We start from the raw sequence: 22,716 nt of genomic DNA on the forward strand, positions 1-22,716 counted from the left end.
TTTATGCCCCTAGTCTCCCACTTGTAACTTCCCTGAGCCACTTCTACTCTCTCTCTATGCCTCACTTCAGGTTGCATAATCCTTCAACCACAAAGAGTGGAACGCGTATCACGCCATGTAGGATCTAGTCATTCAGAACTTGATGAGGTCGTATTTCGCTGTCTTGAACTTTTTTTTTCTTTTTTCCTCTTATAGTAAGACTAGAGAGAACAAAGGAATACTTTTGTTTCCTATTTTAAACTATGGCAAGATCTAAAGAATAAAAGTATACAAATGCTATACATATTTCCAGGAATCGACACTGTGATTGTGCTGCATGCTGTGTTCTCAGGAATCAATGTCAGGTGAAGCCATGAAGGACTGCCCACCATAACACAAGGAGGAAAGTGTCTACATTGCTAGGTGTCAATAATCAAGCACATTAGGATGGAGGATACCAGGACGTCTTCAGGACTGATGTTACCACTACATTTTGAGGGATACATGTGACTCAGACTTGTGAAAACAACCTTTCTTTTCAGCCTCTCTCATTGACTTGAAGGGAACCTTCCTATAAACACTCTTCATGAAACTTCCTAAAGAATTATTCACCACAAAACATAATTTGGCTAAACGATGCTGACTCTTTTTAACTTAGTACAGACTAAGTCAGCATATTGATTAATACATAATGATACAGGTATGAAATTATCTTTGGTGGTAACTCACCTTTTTCTACAAGACCTTTACTAAGTCCACTTAAAAATACATTGTATTATTCTTCTTTGTGAAGCTTGAGTATATGGCATTTATCCACCTTAGCTCCCTGTATGGCAGTAGTTCTCATTTATAGAACACTGAGTTTTTTCACAAAATTACTAGGAAATGTTATTGAGAAAACTGGGATGGGAGGATTACAACAATAAAAAAAATCTTGATCTTGATCAATATCCATAAGATGTAGCCATTTACTAGGAGATATGTTTAGAATGGATTATAATAACTAAAACTAAAATGTTAAACTTTTTGTAGCACAATTTTATGGAAGTCCAACTACCTATCTAATACATAGATTTTCTCACAAGAAAGCAAAATATAGTTATTATAAAAAATAAAATCCTTTGAGGCTGCCATTGAGACCAGGGGCTCTGTATTTGTTAGTCTGAAAACGCGTTTCTAAGAAACACACAGGAAAGAAGCATGATTCCTTCCAGTGGAGACCAAGGGACAACTTCCCAGTGGTCTAATTATTTCAGAAGCCCCTACCCTAGACAGATACAAGACAATAAAGGTAGGCACAGAAGAAATCATTTGTAGTTACACACACACACACACACACACACACACACACACACACACACTACTAAAGGGCTCTCCAGAGAAACCCTTGTGCCAACAGCAAGGAAAGGCAGGAAGGAGCTGGCTCTGAAACTTCATGCTGAGGCGACTCTCATATACCATTAAGCTTCAGTTGAAAATTAGAATCAAATAAAGACTCTCACATTTAGAATATGGCTGTTTTTAATTTTAAAAAAAGGCAAAAGAGGGCTTTGGTCAATATCATAAAAAAGATGACAAATATAACAATGATGGCACATATTAACTGTGGATCCACTCTGCCTAGCCATGTTGGTCTTCACAGCTACCCTTCAGAATGACTTCATAAATATTCTGCAGGTGAGGAATTGAAAGTGCATAGAGAAATAACCTGACCAAGAGCTTATAATTGTTAAAAGCAACAGCCAAGTCCTGCTGTTTCCAAAGCCTAAAGTCATAGAATTTGCTAATACATGTATCTGAACCAAATAATTACAAATATGTTATATAATTGTTTAAAAAGAATTAAATAATGATCTGTAAAGATTTCCGTTATACATAAGTTAGAGGTTTTTTTTCAGACAGTAAAGGACTTAGTAGTGTATATTATATGGTCCCTTATTTGTAAGTAAGACACAGAGAAATCACAGTACACATAGACATATTACTATAGTGCATAAATTACTTAACTCCCTTATGCCTAATTTCCTCAGTTATGAAATGGCTAAAATATAATACCATTCATCTCCTTAAAAGTCTAACGTGAGAGTTAAATATGAATACATATAAAGGCTTGGAACCTACAACCTAGTAAGTGTTCCATCCTATATATAGGCAACCTAGTAATTGCACACATGCAGTTGCTATAAGCTAGCAGCTACTTTACCACTATTGCTATTATGAAATTAACAGTTTCCAAGTGATTGCATTACATTACAGAATGTGCCTTTTCCACCCTTTAGCAACTTAAAAGTGCTAAGTGCACCTGCAACAATGCAAATGGATTAGGTGAAAATAAAAATCAGAAGACAGTAAAAGAAATGGAACATTCTGATATGTTTCTTACACTGATATTCTGTACTACGAAGTCAGGAACTTCATCATTGGTGGGGTTGATCACAACATAAAGCAGTGCCTCCCGGGAGCATCGTTTCCCATCCGTGACATGCACCACGAACTGGTCGGCGGTGGGTTCTATCCTCAGATGCCTGGACTGCACATAGTTAATGTGCAAAGCTTTCAGGTCTTTCCACTGAAAGGATGCTAGAGCACACCAACATGGAACAGGTAAACAAATAAAATATCAGAGTTGCTGCAACACCTGCCCAACGTCAACATAAAAGCAGAGGTCCACAGATCATATGGGAGGATTCAAATTTGCATGGAAGACAAAAGAACAATGACTGCGACCCAAGATGTGCAGGGGCTTTGTGACCGCTCTCCAGAGTGCTGGAATGAACACTAGAGACACTGTCCCTTAATTAAATCACTGCTTCTTCACCGCAGTACCTGCCGTACTTGGGTAAGAAAGGGACCACCTCTTTCACACAAACGCAAAACAAGAGTCAGTTAATCATCCGTCTACTTGACAAGCATATCAAGCAACTGATTGTGCTAACTGGGACTAGCTGACCTGATATTTAGGTATTGTGGTGTAGCCTAAAATCAAAAGAGAAAAAACCTACTCTAAATTGTTGATTAAATCACAGGAATAATTGAGTAACCTTTAAAGCAATTGATGTAAAATCCAATTATCTCTCATATTAAAAAAATATGCCTCAAAATGGACTGGCGACTCACTTATAAAAAGGTTGCCTTTGGAAACTTTTGCTTTGCTTTCTGTTTTTGTTTTGGTTGTTTTGTGTTTGAAATATAAGAGCTATTTAAATGTCAGACACATTTTGGTTTCAAAATTAATGGCATCTGTTCCAATGTCTAGAGCTTTCTCTGTTGTAAAAATCAGAATGTGTTTCCCAGTCTTTTGTACCAATATATATGAAAAATGCTAAAAGAGATGTGAGCCTGAGACTTTGTGAGCTCCCACTAGCTTAAGTCTATCAAAGTAGAATTATGCTGCTATAGGAACCTTTAGAAAGTTTGTGTGTGTGTGTGTGTGTGTGTGTGTGTGTGTGTGTGTGTGTGTGCCGGGATCAAATTCACAACCTCACGCTTACCAGGCAAGCGCTTGAACCACTGGACTAAATCCCTGGCCCTCTTTAGAAACATTTTATTCTCATATTTTTCACAAGTGAATTTGCATTTACTTTAGTATAAACTTACGTGCATGGAAAACTCAGAATAAAAATTAAAATGAAAAATAGTAAGATGCAAAGTAATCACTTATAATAGTAATTTCTTGAATGTATATGGTGCTAATGACACTTTTGATCTCCCTTCAATCCCCTTACTGAACATGGTCTGACCAATCACATCCATGAAAGTTGAGTCATCCATCATTGGTTGTGAAAGCATGACTTACCAATACTTATGCCTGTATTGCTTTTCTCAAACCCCACAGAAGGGAGTGTGTTTTCAAGGTAGCCAAACTGAGGAGGAGAAATCAAAACAAATTCCAAGTCATCTGCAGCTGTGTCGGGGTCAGTGGCAGACAAATGGTTAATGGTAAGTGTGGCTGAGGACCCCTCATCTACAACAAACGTGGAACCTGGGTACAAATAATAATATAATTATGGTAGCATGTAATCGGCTGACCAGAAAGGTGAAGAAAACGGGAGTGATCAAAATTCTAATTCAGAAATGCCTCCCACATGGACATCCATTATTTCTACAAGAGATGTTCATTTCCTTTGGCATAATTCTCTTTACAGTGAAAATATTCAGGGGTAATGGGTAGACTTTAATTTGACTTACGGAGTTGTTTTTCTTGTACAAGCAAGCCAGATAATAATTGTGAGACAGAAAAAATACTGAGTGCTCCAGTACAGCCCTTTACTCATTCTCAAAGAACTCTGATTTCCCTCGTGTCTCCGCAGAAGTGACAAATGAAAATAAGAATTGCCAAACTGTTTTAATGATAAGCCACTAAATGTAGTTTATGTACTGTTCAAGATCAGTTGTTACCTCTGTTTGTCAGAGTGTTAATTGCCTGAGAGCTATTATGAATTGCTCATAACGAACATTTTTTCATGCCTGGTGCTTAATTATTCTGCTGGGATAATGCTTCCTTTCCAGAACATTGCTTGGGAGATAGTTTGCAAATTACAATAACATTCATACATATGCTGATTTTTTTTCTGAGAGACAGAACATCTACATAATGCTTATGAGGAGATGACTTTCTCAAAAGCAAATAAAGTTAAATGTATATAAATGGTCTCTCTGTTATACTCATTCTAATAGAAATTACTATGGATAAAATAAATCACTCTCCAGCAGGCAGCAAATTATATTTTCCCATGTGAAATAAAACCAGATTATTTGAGAATTCCAGTGTTGTCCTTGTCCCAAAGCACACATGCATCTCTCTCTCTCTCTCTCTCTCTCTCTCTCTCTCTCTCTCTCTCCCCCTTTCTCTTTCCTAAATATTTAAAGAAGTAAACTCTTTTGCCTTTCCCTTGTAAGCTTCTACAGATTTGGGGTTTTCTACAAGTTTCCTTTAAGGCAATTATTAGAGGGTAACTGTTTATGGTATTTTGTCTGTAAATAAAGTGTATTCTTTCAATGATCCACAGGTACAACAGTAGGTAATGGTACATTAACAAAAAAAATCATCACCTATTGCAATTGAAGGTGGCTGATTGTCTACTGGATGTATTGTGATGTTGAGATCATACACTGGAAAGGACTCATGAAGAGGAGCAGATGGATTAGTTCCATTGTAGCAACAGCCATTTACAAAAGGGCCAGCTTCTTGATCCGAAACCACCAACGTAATGGTGTCCAAGCAAGGCACCAGGCCAACTTCACCACCTGGAAGATAAAATGATGTCTGAAACTTAACTTTTTTAAAATATAGAAAACTAAGATGAAATCTACTTACACCTCTTCTGCAAGCATAGCATGATAAGGAAAGGAACTTATGTAGATAAAATGTAAAATCCAACTTTCTCGCTATGAAATTAAATATAGTCATGAAAATAATTCAGAAATGCCCGTCCATCTGTTGCCTCCAGTGAAAGCTCTGCCAGCCATCTATCAGCATATGGAAGGGCAAGCCAGGGCTAACAAGGGCTTGACAGTTCACAGATGAACAAGGAGATGGCGTGAAGCTTGACTGGTGATGGTTTCATTCTTCCCTCATTATCTCTTAGCATTAGGACTGATCTTAGGGAGAAGCAGAAGACACCCTTGTCATACCCTTGGCCCTTTGGGAATTGTCTTTCCATTTGCACCTTAAATAAATAACCGGCAACCACACAGCAGTTATGCAAACCAGAGGACTCTGGTAGAAAAACAATGATAATCCACCTTTGGATCATTTATTTCCACATTTCCTTTACATATAGCCAAGATTTTTTTTAAAGTAGCAACTATGTCTGGATGAGAAGGGGTGTATGCTGTGCTTTTCTTTGCTTTACTTTTTTTTTTTGGTCCTACTGTAAAAGATTCATAATGACCCCAGCTTGAACAGGGAGAGGAAGAAGGGAGAAAATGTCAGAATTCCATAGCTTACTGGTGAACAGGACAGTACCCTGCCTGCCAAGAGCATGGTGTAGGAGTGCTTGTTCTTCAGGGGACAGGAAAGCCCCGCCCCTGTGCTCTTGGTAATTCTCTTGCATCACCTTCAACCTGCCAAGAGGGGACCAATTAATTAGTGCTGTGAGCTGCCATGAACCTAGGCCCCAAAGGTCAGTGCCCTCATGTCTTCTCACCGGGTACACCAGTCAAATCTGCAGAGTATTGTGCTTGGCAACATTTTCCCTGTTTAAAAAAAAAAGACGACGAGGAAAACCCACAGGTGATTTAATTGAGCAACAAAAAGATTAAAGGATGATAAACTGAAAAACAAGGTTGAATCTCAGAGTTAGAAAGAAACAAGCTGCCTTCAACTCTAGGAGAAGTCAAAAATAAGAGGGCTCTTCCTGTTCACATTAGTAAACAAAAAATGGCTTAAAACATGTACACACCACTTATTTACTGATAAACATTTACTTAATGACTACAAGAAATATTTAGTATCTTGTGTGCTTCAGGAGAACAAAAGGCAGGTATTTTATAACTGTCAAAAGTATTTCAAGAGAATTGGAAATGTCAAAAGACCCACTGTGTGTCAGACAGTCAGGGATGGAGAAGGACACAGTGTGATCGGAACATCACAGATGGATGCATGTAGTGGGTTGAGCCGTATGAAATTCTACTACTGAATCTTTTAAAAAATCTGTTAAGTAGCAATTTCATTTAGTAAAATTCTGATAACTAAAGAAACCATTCCTAAGACTATGTGCAAACAAGAGGATAGAGAGACATCACTTAAAGAAGTGATGTGTGACAATGTGAATAAAAGTTCCCATTTTAATTACTGACAACTGGCACCCTAAGCAGACACTGTTTTCCAAAACACACACGAAAATATTATATCAAAATGTTTTTTCCCATTTCCAAATTAATCCTTAGTACCACCTCACATCAGTGCTTGAATTCGATCTCTTCAAATAAAAAAGTGATTTGAATTCTGACCCTTTCTTCCTGTATCACTCAGCTGACCTACTACTGTGCTCCACCCCAATTCCTCTGTGGAATTTTCAGTTTAAAGAGGTACATGAATGAATAACAGGAAGTTGTACTGGTGTGTAATTAATTCCAGCAAGAGGAAATATCTGGTGTGATTACTGAGGAAATGTCTCTGCCCCTAGACCTCAGAGGATGTGCAAGAGGGGATCATATGATGATGTGCAGATATGTTCTGCTGGCATTTTTGCATATGAATGGGTTTGTTAGCCCATTTAAGGCAAAACCTTTCACAGCAGGGCTGGATTACACTCTATCATAGATGCACACTTTCTAGTGCTGTGCTTGTAGATATTTAATGCAGAGTTAATGTTTTCTCTAGCACACATGGAGAGCAAATATCACCTGGGTATCGATATATTATGGTGCCGGAAATGTAAGTGTGGCTCTGGTAAAGCACTTGTTATGGATCTATCTATTCTGTGTTCACACTGTCTTATGCTACAGGAAAGTCACATGAAATAGAACGTACCTTCTTTGCTTCTCAAGAACTCAAAAAGCAGACCACTTTACTTCTTAGGAGCTACTGATGTTTAGAAAACTTTGAAACTTAATAAAATTTCCTTGAGGAGAATTACTTCAAGCATTTCTATCAAGATTTGTAAATCCAGTAGATGCAATGGCCAAATAAGTCTTCTTCCAATTGACCAAAAGAGAAGCATCAAGAACAAAGCAGTTGACAACTGTTCTTTGTCCTACTCTTTGAAATTCACTATAATTGAGATCAGAAGCACTCCTGTATATGATGATCGTACTTGAAAAGTGAGACACAGGCTGCAGCGGTATCAATTTTGATGGAAACAAGCATGAATTACTGTTGCCAGATTGGGGGACCCCATACCCAGGAGTGAGTTAGGGTTCTCATGCTCTCTACATGCCCTCACTCTCACTATGCTGTCACTTACCTGTGTGCTTGTATGTCACAGCTCCTGAGATAACATCTCCCTGAGAGAAGTGATCCACTTTGACTCCTGCCTTTCTCACTACCCCGTGCTGGGGTTCTCGGGCAATCAAAAACATCAGTTTCAAGTCATCACTGTCCATGTCAGTAGCCAAAATGTATTCCTGAGTGATGATCACCTCTCCGCCCTCGGAGCAATGCATGATGGGGATGAGGCCAGTCTTTAGGACTGGTGGCTCATCATTTACAGGCAACACCTAAGCAGAAAAAGACGCACATTTTCAAGGAAACAAATGAAATGACAAACCGGTAACCCAAAGCTTATAGTCACAATGACAGGTATTTTCAATCTCCCAGACATAGAAAACAATAGCCGTGGAAAGTGGCCAAGCAGCTGCCTTTTCAAACTTTCCTCCTAGGTACCATCATGTAAAGAACAGCCCAAATGAGGGTAATTTGGTAGGAATGGGAGAATCTGGTTATGGTTTGGGACTCCACATTCTCATTCATTTCCAGACACACTAAAAATAAAATGCAATATAAAGTGCTCCCCGCCACAGCCCCTACTTTTCATCGTTAAATGCACATGTTTTCATGAAGAATTCTCTTCCTGGTGATCTGATGCACAAACATTCACAGCATCATGTCTTTTTATTTCAAATACTTAGTGATTAAAAAAGCTTTCCGCCACCTTCAACTTAACTGCCACCCACACTGGGCCTCACACTGGGCCGCAGCAGCATTTCAAATGGTTTGAGCTGCATCTGAAATTTCCTAACCAAGCTTCAGCTTGACACTCAGCCTAACAACTTGGTGTGTGCGGCAAGAATTTTGCTTTGTGTCAAGTTAGTCTCTGAGCCTCTCTATCTTTCTTTCCCCTATATTTCAGCCAAGGATCTTTTTAAAATGTCACTGCTCTGCAGGGCCCTTCAGTGGCTTCCCAGTGCTCCTCCTAGGAGTCCTGGCTCATCCATTCCAGCTGGTACCTTTGCTATTGCCCGCCATGTTCACTTCTGCGCAGTTCTCAGTCTCAGACTTTGGGTGGTCGCTTTCCAGCATGCTTTCTTTTTCTCAGCTAAGTACTGCTTTAGGTTAGGTTCTATGTGGGTTATTTGACCACTCAGGCGAATTTGGAGCTCCTAATATTTACTCTCTTTTGGCACATACACTTATATACTTTTTAATGAGTTAATTATTTTGGTGCTGATTTGCTGAATTTCTGTCTTCATACTTGACCTGTAACCTCTGGAACAGGAGGGACTCTTTGCCTTGCTTATTATTATAATCCAAGCACCTAGTCTAAGACATGGCATAGAAAACACACATAAACATTGTTGAAATAGAAATAAATGAGTATAAATTTGAATAGATGCCGTAAGTATCCTTCTGTTTAAAAAGGCCAACAACTATACAACAAATACAAATGAAATTATTTTGACAGTTTCCTTCAATAGCTAGAGGAATGGACTGATAGAAAACTCAGCTTAACTTTTTTTGTCTTTTTTTCCATTTTATTAATAATTTTAAAAATACATAAAAATACAACATCCAATGTATGAATAAATATATTTAACAAGTTGTAAGATAATTGTCAGAAACTTCTCCCATTTTTTTCATTTTTGTGATACAGAAAAAGAGCACTTAGCAATTTTAATTTGTATAGTAAAGCTACCAGCTTAATTATTTAATCAAAAGTATAAAAACACTAATATTCTCTTTTTTTGTTGACTTATTATATGAACAGTCTTTGTTCCTGTCTTTCATATGAATTCATTGAAGACTTCTATTACTGTTTTTGACTCTAAGGAATTCCATCAACTCAACTAGATAATAAAGTTCAAAGAAAAACAATTAAAACATTTTTGGGGGAATAAAAGATCACAAACACTTGCCCCAACATTGTGCCTTTGGCTTTCACAGACCATGCCTTTTTATTTAAAAATTAGCAATAAACAGATTCCTTTCCCAAAATGAATTATATATTATAGTTAATAGGAAAACATTCATAGATAGAAAATAGTGTCAGAGCTTTTTTGCCTTAAAATTTGTTTTTCAGGGGAAAAAAAAACTCACTTTAGTTGAGCTTTCTATGTAGTAAAAGTCTGCCAAAAAAGAGACTGTTTTTTATGAAGCCTAAATAACATACTGCTATTCATCAAGACCTCAAGAGTATTATGAGGATTAAGTCGGGAAATAAAAGGAACAGACTCCATACCATGGTGGCACAGAAAGGTGCACAGAACCTGTTGGCATTTGAGTCACCTGGCAGGGTAGAAGTGTGGCACTGGTAAGGAGGATGCCGGCCTAGGTATCACGGGACGGAGACACCAACCCAACTGACACTATCAAATTCATGACTTAGGACAAGTCATCTAATCTGCTGGGCCTAATGTCCTTAGCTATGAAACAAAGATGATTCCTTCCTATCTTCCTCTTCAAACAACAGAGTTGGGACTTCCGGGAAGATGGAAGAATAGTGAGCAGCAAAGAAAGAGTCCCACTAAGATTTGTTGGTCCAGGCAGTGGAATCTAGCAAGGTGAGGAAACGAAGGAGGTAAGTGGGTCTCTGGACCCAAAAAGGATCTGAAGTGAGAATTAAAGACCCCAGGGAAAGTAAAGAAAGGCACTTCAACAACAAAGAAGGAGAAGCCAGGAGACACTTTCTCTCTAAGCCTGAACTCACTATGTGGGAAGGGCAGATCAAAATCACAGGTGCCAGTGACTGTTGGCAATCCCCACGGCCTTCATGGAGAAGCACAGCAGTAGAGTATGGTGGTAGTCTGCATCAGACTGCAATGGCTGGTAAGTTGTTCCCTTTGGGACTTTATCCAATAGAGGGCAATTGGCTGGGAGACCAACTGGGGTTGGGACTGAGTGGCTCCACATAGTGACTCCCAGCTGAGTTCAAGACCCCAAGGGTCCGGGCCTGCTACTGAATGGGCAGGTCTGATCCCAGCCTCGCTGGGATTATCCACTACCTGGCCATGGAGCAGTTTGCTGGCATTGAATCTGGACTCTGTGTTGTCTACCCATAGCAGCAGACATACATCTTGAAGTGGACAACTGTTTTTCTTTTCTTCTTTTCTGCTTTTTTTCTTTATTTTCTCTCTCTTTTGTGGTTTTGATTTTTTTGTTGTGTTTTTTTGTTTGTTCTTTATCGTTTGTTCTTGTCTTTATGAGTGTGAACATGGTTTCCCATTTTTTTTGTTGTTGTTCTAGCCTATGATTGTTTTTATTTTTTTCTTCTCTCTTTCATTCCTGTCTACTGCAGCAGTTTCCCAAAGTTTGCATGACCATCCTTTGTCCTCTGGCCTTGCTTCTAATCTCTTCCATTTCTTCTATTTCTCTACATGATCTTGCTAATCTCTTTTAAATATTCTCCCCTGATAATTGCCACACTGAGGAATAATGTACTGCATAAAATTCTCTAGTTCATTTTGGGTTTTGTTATATAGTCACAAATGTAGTTCATCAAGCAAACTAATAGTTACCTCAGTTTATCATTTTCTAGGCTGTGTTCGATGTTATTGCTATTGTCGATTATTCTGTTTTAGCCAAAGTGACTTCATTGTTCTAACCAGTTGCTTTTCCTGGTATACCAACACTGAGATTGCCTAAAGATCATAAAAGTATTACATATTACAGGCCAGTGCTAAGGAACTAGGGGCTGGCCCAAGAAGGCAGTAACTTCTAATGCCCAAGGTATCTTGCAACATACTCAAAGGTAGGATCTTGGAACAGACCCAAAACCCAAAAGCCAACTACACCTAGAAGACACCTAGAGAAATAGTTATGTCCTAAAGGTTCTAAACAGTAGCAATAAAGATACTCATCATAGGCAATTTAAAGTAAAAACTTTTACACTTTTAAAACTTAAAAGTAATTAAACTTTTAAAAAGAAAAAAAATGACAAGACACTTGAATAAGATGCAACCCCAGATATCCCAGACTAAAGGAAAAACTTCAGAATCACAGCAGACTTCTCAACACAAGCCCTCAAGTCAATGACAGCTTGGAGTGAAATATTTCAAGCTCTAAAAGAAAACAAAACAGACTGGTGTACTCTGAAAAACCATCTTTCAAAATTGATGGAAACTAAGATACTTCCATGACAAGGAACACCTCAGGAAATTCACAACCACCAAGCAAGCACACCAAAATGCTCTGAAGGACATTCTAGAAAGAGATAACAAGGATTACAATTCCATGAATCCCTACAGAAAGAATCTACCAGGCAAAGCAAACAATTAAACAAAGGAGGAAAAGAGAATCAGCAGAGGAAAATAGCATGAAAAAGTCAAAACATACGTTATAATGATCAACATGAATGATCACAATTCACCAATCAAAAGAAACAGACAGGAAGGATGGATCAAGAAGCAAGATCCAGCAATATGCTACATACAAGAAACACATTTAATTCAAAAAGAAACTCACAGACTGAAAGTCAAAGGATGGAAAACAATACCCCATGTGGCAGGAAGCCCTTCCCCACAAAAAAAAAAAAAAAAAAAAAAACCCAAACGATGGATATTCTATTTTGCAAGCAAAGTTGATTTCAAGCCAAGGTTTAGTAAGAGAGGAAAAGAAAGTCACTGCATCCTTGTAAAGGGAAAAATCCAAGAGGAAGAGATAACAATCATAAATATATATGCACCAAATACCAGTGCACCCAACCACATAAAACAAGTATTAATGGATACGAAAAATGAAATAAGCACTAATACAATTGTAGTGAGGGACCTCAATATCCCATGTAACAAGTAGACAAATCAACTAGACAAAAATCAACAACAAAATATTAGAACTAAACCAAAATTTTGAATGATGGCTTTCCTTTAGTCTGGGACATCTGGAATCGCATCTTGTTTAAGTGTCTTCTCATTTTGTATTTTTTTTTTAATGGACATGATAGATGTCTACAGAATGCTCTACCCTACAACATCAGAATACACATTTTTCTCAGCTGCTCATGGGGCATCCTCCAAAATGGACCACATATTATCTCATAAAACATGCTTAAGTAAATGCAAAGAAACTAAAATTATCCCGTGCATATTATCAGACCATAGTGCAATGAAATTGGAAATCAATGGCAAAAGAAACCACAAGAACTTCATAAACATATGGAAATTAAATAACACCCTCCCAAACAAACAGCAGGTCACAGATGAAATTAGATAAGAAATTAGATATTTTCTACAATTAAATGATAATTCCAGTGCAGCATCGTGGAACTTATGAAACACAGTGAAAGCAGTGAAAGGAAATTTATAGCAGTGAATATCCATATCAGGAAAACAAAACATGCTCAAGTAAACCACTTAATGTCAAACTTCCAGCTTCTGGAAAAAGAAGAGCAAGTCAAATCCAAAGCTCAGATGAGGGAAGAAACCATTAAGATCAGAGTAGAAATTAATGTAATGGAAACTAAAAAGAATACAAAGAATCAATGAAGTGAAGGGTTGGTTCTTTGAAAGATTAAATAAAATCAACAAACTCTTAGCCAACTTTATCAAAAAAAGAAAAAAAGAGACACAAATCATCGCAACCTTAATGAAAAGGGAGAAATCATAACAGATCCTGCAGAAATCTAAAAGATTATCTATACGTCCCACCCTCATTGTGCTCTAGAAATTTTGTATTTGTAGTTCCATGGAAACATTATTGGAATTCTGGTGAATTAATTCCAGTCTACCACGTCCAGTGCATGATGAGAATAAAGGCACTATGACATATTTGTACTTAAAGGCTATCAAGGGATCCTGAGTCCGGTTCATATTAGGGTTCATAAAACAAAGGCTATGACCCAGGGCCTAACCCAGATTTTATTAATTCGTGAAGAAGGAAGTGGCTAGAGGATGAGTGACTGTAAGAATGGAGGGAATTATGTGAGTACTGCGAGCTGAGCTAGGTAGGAGGCCAGAAAGAACCTTTGCAATATGCAGAGAGAAAGATATGCAGAAAGACCAATCAGCATAACACAATTGAGGGAGCATTTATTGTTTGGAAGGCTGGTGCTTCAGTTCTGATGTGAAAATCTTTTCTGCTCTTGAAGTCACAGCCTCTTATTCTGAGGCTTGAACTCAATTGGCAGCCCTGGAGCTGTGTGGCTCTGCCATCCCACTGAGCTCAATCTTGTGGAAGAAGATACTGAGGTGAGGAAAGGGGACTGTCCATTGGCTTAAAAGATTATGCATCAGTACTTCAGCTAGCCCTATTTACACTGCTTAAGCTAATTGAAGGTTAAAGGAAATAGCTTAACCAGCTCTGTACACATAAGTACATGGAGCTAGGGCCCAATTTAGCCAAAGTAGAGATAATTGCTCTCTATTCAAAGAGAATCATCCATTGGTCTTCTACATCTACTCTGAAAACTTGTATTCTAATAAAATGGAAAATACAGAAGAAATGGACAGATTCCTAGATAAATATGAATTACCAAAGTTGAATCAAAAAGATATAAATTTCTAAATTCCATACAAACCAATGTCGGGCAATGAAATTGAAGATGTTACTAAAAATCTACCAACAAAGTAAAGTCCTGGATCCAACCAAGAAAGAGAACTGCAGGCCAGTCTCCCTAATGAACACTGACGCAAAAATCCTCAATAAAATACTGGCAAACAGAATGAAACAAATCATCAAGGAGATTATACACAATGACCAAGTGGGATTCAGTCCAAGCAGGATGTAGGGATGGTTCAACATTCACAAATGAATAAACTTAATGCACCATTTTCACAGAGCCAAAAACAAAAACTACACAATCATATGTTTTAACAATCATCTTAATAGATACAGAAAAACCATTTGACAAACTCCAATACCCATTCATGATTTTTAAAAAACCTACAGAAAATTTGAATCGATGGTCTTTATCTGAATCTGATAAAAACCATCTATGACAGACCAACAGTCATCATCATATAAATGGACAAAAACTGAAAGCTTGCACTCTGAAATCAGGAACAAAACAAGGATCACTATCACCACTACTATTCAATATATTTCTGAAGGCATTAGCCAGAGCAATTAGACAAAAGAAAAAAATAAAAGGAATAAGGATACAAAAGGATGAAGTTAAAGTATAATTATTTGTCTTAGCAATGAGAAACAAGTAACTAAGACAACATAGAATCTATTACTTTAAAAATTAAGTATATGATTTTGAGGTGTGAATATTTACATCCTTACATGGATTAAAGAGAGAGAACAATATGCCTATTTCACCAGTGTAACCTTTGTCTTAATATTGTCTCGCTCAAAATACAAGCAAAAATTATTTTGCTTTGTACTGTTTTTTAAGTTAAATCAGTTATAAATTATATTTTTATATGACACAAGGACAAAAACTTTCTACTCACCTCAACATGTAGAACAAATTCTGTCCAATTTGTGCCATCTGTGACTTTTAAGCATATGTCATCCTGAAGAATCTCAGACCCATCATGTCGATACCTGTGGTGACAATATTTGTAACCAATCTTTCAAGAACATTGTGAGAGTAAATTGAGATGATGCATGACACAAGAGCTATTCCCCATGGCTTTGGAAATGTGTTCACTAAATTAATTAATAAGAAAAAAATAGCATAATCATAAAGTCACATTTTTACCTACATAAGTAACTATCAATGTAAAATTGCTCCACCCTTGGAAAAGGTATTATGTTTGGTGATTTGTCCCCAAATCAAAAAGCAGCTTGTCAATTACCCTGTGAAAAGGGGAACCATTTTTGCAACTGTGCCTACTTAAAGACTGGCTAGGGCCAGAGAGACCTCAAAACCCAGCAACAGACCAGGAAAAGTGGAGTGCTACGTGGATCTGATGAATCCCTCTCTCACTTTCAAAGATAATTCTTCTATCTGTACTCTTGATCTACCCAGCTCTTCTCAAAACTTTGATCTATGAATTATATATTGTCTCCCTTCTACCATTTCCCCTCTTCCATTTATTAACTCTTCCTCTCAGTCTAAGACATTCTTGAATCTCTCCCAGATTTAAAAATACCCTTCCTTGGTCTAGCCTTGCTCCTCTCTTCCTTTAATTCTCAGCCAACTCTCTCTAAGGCATTGTCTAACTCGGCTTTCCATGGACTTTCCAGCCCACTACAGAGATGCCCAGTAAATTCTAAATAGCTACTGCATTAAGCCAAATTTTCAGTAATCTGCTCTAGATACAAAGAAATGGAAATAATCCTAAAAATTGAAAATAAAAGTCACATTAAATACAGTACAAAATATTGAACATATAAGATACTGATCAATGAGAAAAAATCAAGACTAAATTTTCCTTCACCAATAGGCTGAGTAAGGAGCTCAGGTTTGGGATTTCGTTCCATTTGTGGGAACCCTCAGTCCTTTCACACACAGACTCCTGTGCTCTGTTTTGCTACACTACCTGCTGTTTTCACCAAAGATAGACTGATGAGTGATCTTATTTTACTATATTAATATCCCTAAATGGCCAAGCAGAACTCAGAGTGTACATCCAAAGGCGTAACTATGGAATCAATGAGATTTTCTTTTAAAACCTGACTCTTTCATGTGGATACTAAGAAACCCTGGGAAACCCTGTGGGCTCAGTTTTTACATGTAATAGGATAACAAAATGCTTTGTCTTGCCAGGTTTGATTACAGTGAAAAAATAAACAAATAAAATTAATTATAAATTAATTAAGTGTACTTTAACATATAGTTCCACCAAGTTTTGATACTTTTTTTTACCACCTCTCATTTACTCCCTAATACGAAATGCTTGAACAGACTTCTCTGTCTTAACATGTAGCTAAGACTTAGGAGCTCAAAATGAAAAGGAAATTTTAGTAGAAATAGGTATGTGGTGAAAAGGTCAAGAAATGAGGAACTATAAATCAAGAATGTAACTAAACTATCAGGATTAAAATTGTGCAAAAACTTTAATTCCTGGTCTGTTACACCTAATCCTACCACACTTATCAAAAGTCAAAGTTTCAGTTTATAATTTGAGTTTATAATTGAAAAATCAGATTGTCTATCTACCTGATCATTTTTTAATAATCTGCATTGTTTTTCAGAGAAGATGTTTTACTAAATTTGTAGATAAAAGTCTTGCAGAACTGCATTAGATGCAGGAAATGTAAAACCTTAGGGAAGGAAAGCTGTGTAGGACCATGAGGCAGAGATCTCTCCAACTCTGGCTCTTAGAAACCAGAGTCCTACTCCATGGCCACCTACTCAGACTACCCTTTTTGTCCACCTATACATCTTTATCCCTAAAGAATGAAATAGCACATTGCCCTGATCACATCCATCAATCAAGTTCTATCCGAGAGTTTCCAGAGTTACAAAGTTGGCTATTCCTACACCTCAGAGTTCAATTTCATAGATTAGCCTCCCAGATTAGCTCAGTCTCTATTCATTTTGTTTGATTGTTACCCTTTATGATATGTGAAGTTGCAACAAAATTAATATTCATAATAATTCGTTTTTTTGTTCAAATATCCACCGAGTATCCCCACTGGCACAACAAGCCAAAGGAATAGCAACCGTCTAGAGGAAAAGAAAAACTTCACCATTTCCGGTTTTCTATTCCCTGTTGAAATTAGTAAATGGCATACTGATACCCCTGAAAGAACTGTACAAACGTCTTTCTCCTCACCCTCCCTTGTGATTGATCCAAAGAGGGAACCAAGGTAAGTAAAGAAAAAAGCCATGAAATATTCTAACCTAACTTTTAGTGTATGGAGGTCTTCCCAAGAAAATGTATCCTCTGTGTTTAGAGGAAATCCATTTAGCTCTAGCCTTCCATGCAGAGGCACCCCCTGCAGGGAGAGGTGGATGTTGTCCAGCGTGGTGTCCACATCGGAAATCAGAATGTGCTCTGTGCTGATGATGCATTGGTCTCCTTCAGCCACTCTCAGGTGGTTGGTGAGCACCTAGAGAGAGGGAAGGAAAGATTCAAAGACTTGCTGCAGAGGAATCCTCAACACAGAGCTCACTGGGTCACTATAAACCTTTCAGTACCATCTCCATACAGCAAAGAAATGTTCAAGTGACTGGTAAAGCGACAAGTTCACAGTTTCACAGTTTGGTCATAGAATTTGTCTCCAATTGTAAGCATTAATGTAAGCAAATAAGCAAGGCGAATTTATAAATGTGAGAGTCACATTTCATTTATCTCAGAACCTCAACAATAAAATCAGCGATCAGATAGGTTTCTATCTGTAGTGCCAAACCAAAGGAATAATAACATTTTTTTATTTTAAAGAGAGAAAACAAAACAATACAAAAAATACATGAAAAATAAGAAACAAAAGAGACAAATAAACAACAATAACAAAAAATCCAAAACAATAATAACATCAGCTTTCAAAACAAGGTGGTAGGAACTTAACAAAGTTGTTATTTTGCATAGTTATCTTCAAAAAAGTTACTCAGATTACCAGATATGGACATACAAAATTGATCTAATCCTATGAATGCTGTTTGGTTCCAAGAACTGACAGAATTACTAATCTTAAGTATATCTTAGTAATCTTCAGTGAATATATATACAAATTTACATCTTTTTTTTCTCTTCCTTCTTTTTTTCTTTTTTTCTTTTCCCTGAGTTATTTTTCCCCTTTGAGCAGTTTCTTACCCTTTCACAGTATATCCTGAAGATTTTGGATCTTACTTACTCTTTCAGTTTCTTATACTAGGGAGACAATACGTTATTTACACATGGGAGTTTGATGTATTTCACTTATGAGTGTGGTCTCAAGTCACTTTTACCTATAAAAGCCTCAATGTGATCCTTCTTTACAGCTGCCTAGCACTCCTTTGCATTAAAATATCATCTCTTTTTTATCCATTCTTTAGTTGCATTTGGGTTGTTTCCAAGATCTGGCTTTTACAAATTGTGCTGCTATAAACATGGGTACACATATGTCACTGCGGTACAATGTTTTCAGTTCCTCTGGGAATATGTCTAGAAATGGAATAGCTGGGTCAAATGGGACCTTTTTGAGGAAACTCCACACTAATTTCCAGCACCAGTCTGTACTCCCATCAACAGTGCAGAAGAATTCCTTTTTTCCCCACAGCCTCTCCAGCATTTGTTATTGGTTGTTTTCTTTATCCTGGCATTCTTTCTGGAGTAAGATGGAATCTCAGTACTTTTATCATCTTGTGTATTCCTATCACCATTTAATACGTATTTACCTTAGCCTGTGGTATAAACAAACTATCCCAAAGAAGAAACAAATATTCCTAAAGACTGAGAAAGTTAATTAGAGTCTCAACTGTGGTATTTTGGAGATGAAACTAGAATAGGAAACTGAATTTTAAGATGAAATAGGAAATAGACTTAGTCAGACACTAAACTTAAAACCCTAAGGACCATAATAGGAAAACCTAGTGTTTCTCTTATGTGTAAGTCAAATGCAAACTAGAGTGCTTTGAACTATTTTATCGCCACACTGGAAGTGGGCACTAAGTGTTCTGTGATCAAATAAGTCTAAAACACAGTTATATACAACATCGTTATCTTGGATATTTATATGGCGTATATGTGCATTCTAGGCTGTGAGATTTTAGTGGGAAAATCTGTGAACTTTGCATACATTTACCCAAATTGGTACAACTACATGGAAGTCAAAGAAAGCAGGGTACCAAATCACAAGCTCTGAGGATCTCTCCCGGATGTTTTGGGGTGAGCACCTGCTGATGTGCTCTCCTCCCAGCACCTGCTACTCCCAGAAAGGAGAATGCACCTGGGGAAGGAGTCAGTAAAAGGGAACAAGGACGTGGGAGTGATGCCTCCTGGCGGAGAAAAAGGAAGGTAGTGAGATGAAGCTGTAGCAGCCTTCACTCGGGACTCTGCTCTTCCCTCCAGCCCACAGGGCCACAGTGTGAATAGAGAGGTTCAGTCCGCTGCTGCATGTCCCAGGGGCAGACTTTGTGACTCAGAAGTGAGGAGAGTGCAATTCTGAGACCCAGTGCTCTTTATTCTTTAATAAGTTATCATCAAAAAGGGAAAATGAAAAGGATAGACTTCTCTCCCTACAATCACCCTCACCTCAACTCAAGTTATCACCTTCACTGTAGGTGGGAGGAAAACAGAAAGAGACTTCTTATTCAGAAAGGAACATGAACCAAAGTCCACATTTGCCAGCATCTTTTCCTGAGCGATACCAAATTAGTATCCTAAGATGGGACTTTGTCACAAAATATTCTTTACTACATCAGATGATTTTTAAAATACCACTTGTACAGCAAGTTTCAAATAACAGACAGACTCCCAATTATTAATCATCAGGTCTTCAGGCCCAAGTCTCGGTCTCAGGACGTCCAGCAAGCACATCTGACCAACACGCCCTCATGGCCTCTGCCTACCTCTCTGTACTATCTGTACTATCACTCCCATGGCTGGTTTCACTGAAGCTACTAATTTAATTTTATTTCTAACATTTTTGGTTCTTTACAGTACTATTTCATTTGCCACCACACTCTAAATAAAAGAGAGATCCTTATGCAATTTTAGCCCCAAGTCTTCTCAACTACTCTATCTGCCTTCAAGTGAAGCTAACTGTTCCCTTTATCCTTTATCATTCCCTCACCAAGTCATTCTTCTCTAGCAAGAGGTTTGGACTCCTTCAAATAAAATATTTCTCCATGATTGTTCTGGAAAGAGCTTTGGCTTCTTTAGATGCCATGCTATTTCCTGCCCAGAAAAGGATAGCCTGACTAAAATCTGATCTGGCTATTTCCTGAGATATCTGAGCCCATTTCACCACAAGGAATACAACCTATTCTCTACCAGGAACAGTATGAGTGAGTGGAATGCATTTAGATTCCTTGGCGTGAACTCTTTGGTGTTTCCTCCAGCAGATTTTACAAGCTCACTGAGAAGTCAGTGGGTGACACAAAGAGTGTGGTGAGCTGGTGGCAACACAGCCCCACTCGGTGTTGTGAGGATTTCCACATTTTCAAGACAAGCCAAAGCCAGACTTGATAGGAAATCTCTTAACCTTGAACAACAGTAATTGTTATTTTATAATAGTGTTTAGACTCATCTAAGTAAGGCCCTGAGGCCCTCAGATAAGCTCTCTGTGTCACAATCTTAAGCAGGGATAAGGGTGGTGGAAAATTACCAGGAAAGAGAACTCAGGGCTGGCTGCAGTTCAGCTCGGTAGAGAAGCTGATCTTGTTTCCTGGGATGAGGGTTCATGTAGGTTCTTGGCCTTTTTGGTTCATAATGAATGGGGACTTTTCTTGTTAATTTATACTTCTGAGGAAAAATGATTCCACTAACAGCCAACTAATAAAGTGTAGCACTCTGAAAGGGGAGGAGGGACAGCAAACAGAACTATCAGTGCGAATCTCACCCTCAGAGAGAAGATACACAAGCTAGTATATGTCATCTTTACAGTCTGGTTTTAATGAAAGACCCAAGTCCTTTAAGATTTACATAAACAGTGGGCTGTAGGACAGAGCAGGGCAAAAGTGTACTTCCTAATTCATTTTGGAAATTAAAGAGCTGCTTTGGATTACATAGTAGCATGGTTGGAGAACAAATAAGCCCTTCTGGTTGCTAAGAGACCTCTAATTTAATCCTCTTCCTCTGATCAACATATGAAACTCCGCAGAAAAAAAGGAAATGAAAGAGATTTTGATAAAGCTTTGAAAACAAAGCCAAATTCAGAAACTGGAAAAAATCTTACTTTTTAACTTCTTACTTTTTAAGAAGTCTCTTGGGAGGTGAAGAAGTCCCTCCCCTCAATTTGTTTTTCCTATACAGTGCCATGCCTGACAGGTGAGGCTGTAACCAGCAGGCACCAGCAGGAAATCCAGAAGAACAAAGCCATGTCCATCTCCACAGTCCATCCTGAGGAAATAAAACCACACTCTCTCTGCCCCCAAATTCCTCTAGGCAGCAACTCCTCCCCTTCCTTTAAATCTACTGTTCTATCCTGCTTCCTGCTGATCCAAGCTCTGAACTCAGCCCTCTCTCACTGCAGTGAATTAATAGCCATGGTTGCTTACACAGAGCTTTCTCTGGTGATCGCTCTCCCTTCTGGGCCTTTAACATACACCAGCTGCAAAATTTAAAAAGTGAGTCCTTTCTTTCTTTCCCTTCTTGTCATCCTCCATATCAAAAACTGTACATACCTTAGGAACCTGATTGTCCACTGGGAGAATTGTGATGTTAAAACAGATCCCATGCAAAGTGCCACCGTGTTGGTTACTGATAGAAAATGTGAACTGGACCTGTCGAGGATGGGGGCCTATATCTTCCATGGGTGGCATGTAGGCAACTTTCAAATAGTTTACAGCATGCTGTGAAGCAGAGCAAGACAGACGTGAATGTTGATTTGCAGGGATCAAAAACTTTCAGAGACCTAGGTCCAAGAGAACCATCATGTTAATTCATAATAAAAATTATAAATGCCACCATCAATTTAAAGATTTTTATGAATCTTATATTCTACCTATAAAGAGGAAAAAAGATAAAGAGATTAAGTAAATACATCACCTGTCAAGGAGGCACACACTTGTATTCCTAGTACTCTGGGCTGCTGAGACAGGCGATACCACCAAGTTCAAGCCCAGTCTAAGGCAGTAAATTAGAGATGAAACTAAATGCTGAATTTGTGTAAGTTCATGCCTGACCACTAGCAACTTAATGAGTTTCTGTCTTAAAATAAAACATTTAAAAAGTGCTCAGGATGTAGGTAAGTACAAAGTCCCCAGGTTAAATGTTCAGTATTGCAAAGAGAGAAAAAAATAAATATATCAAGTGCTTGAAAACCATCAACTTTATAAAATACTTGTATTTCCACCCAGCTCCACCACAGAGTAGCTATGT

General features: G+C 37.9%; 1 protein-coding gene across 11 annotated transcripts in view; it reads right to left on the minus strand.

The window, feature by feature from the left end:
- Frem1 (FRAS1 related extracellular matrix 1) overlaps nt 1-22,716 on the minus strand; it is a 146,762-nt gene that overhangs the window by 69,762 nt on the left and 54,284 nt on the right. For all 11 annotated transcript variants that reach the window (XR_010048293.1, XM_063251355.1, XM_003472257.4 and 8 more), the window contains 7 exons: nt 22,020-22,187; nt 17,595-17,803; nt 15,253-15,346; nt 7,890-8,142; nt 5,032-5,226; nt 3,776-3,961; nt 2,363-2,559 (listed from right to left, as the gene is read on the minus strand). Coding sequence is in view for 10 of the 11 variants with exons in the window: in XM_063251355.1 (XP_063107425.1) it covers nt 2,363-2,559; nt 3,776-3,961; nt 5,032-5,226; nt 7,890-8,142; nt 15,253-15,346; nt 17,595-17,803; nt 22,020-22,187 (1,302 nt within the window). In the remaining variant the exon portion in view is untranslated. The remainder of the gene's footprint in view (nt 1-2,362; nt 2,560-3,775; nt 3,962-5,031; nt 5,227-7,889; nt 8,143-15,252; nt 15,347-17,594; nt 17,804-22,019; nt 22,188-22,716) is intronic.

The sequence above is a fragment of the Cavia porcellus genome, unplaced genomic scaffold (genome assembly GCF_034190915.1).
Source record: "Cavia porcellus strain 051 isolate PalLab524CR breed Dunkin Hartley unplaced genomic scaffold, mCavPor4.1 scaffold_1, whole genome shotgun sequence".
Classification (NCBI taxonomy): Eukaryota; Metazoa; Chordata; class Mammalia; order Rodentia; family Caviidae; genus Cavia; species Cavia porcellus.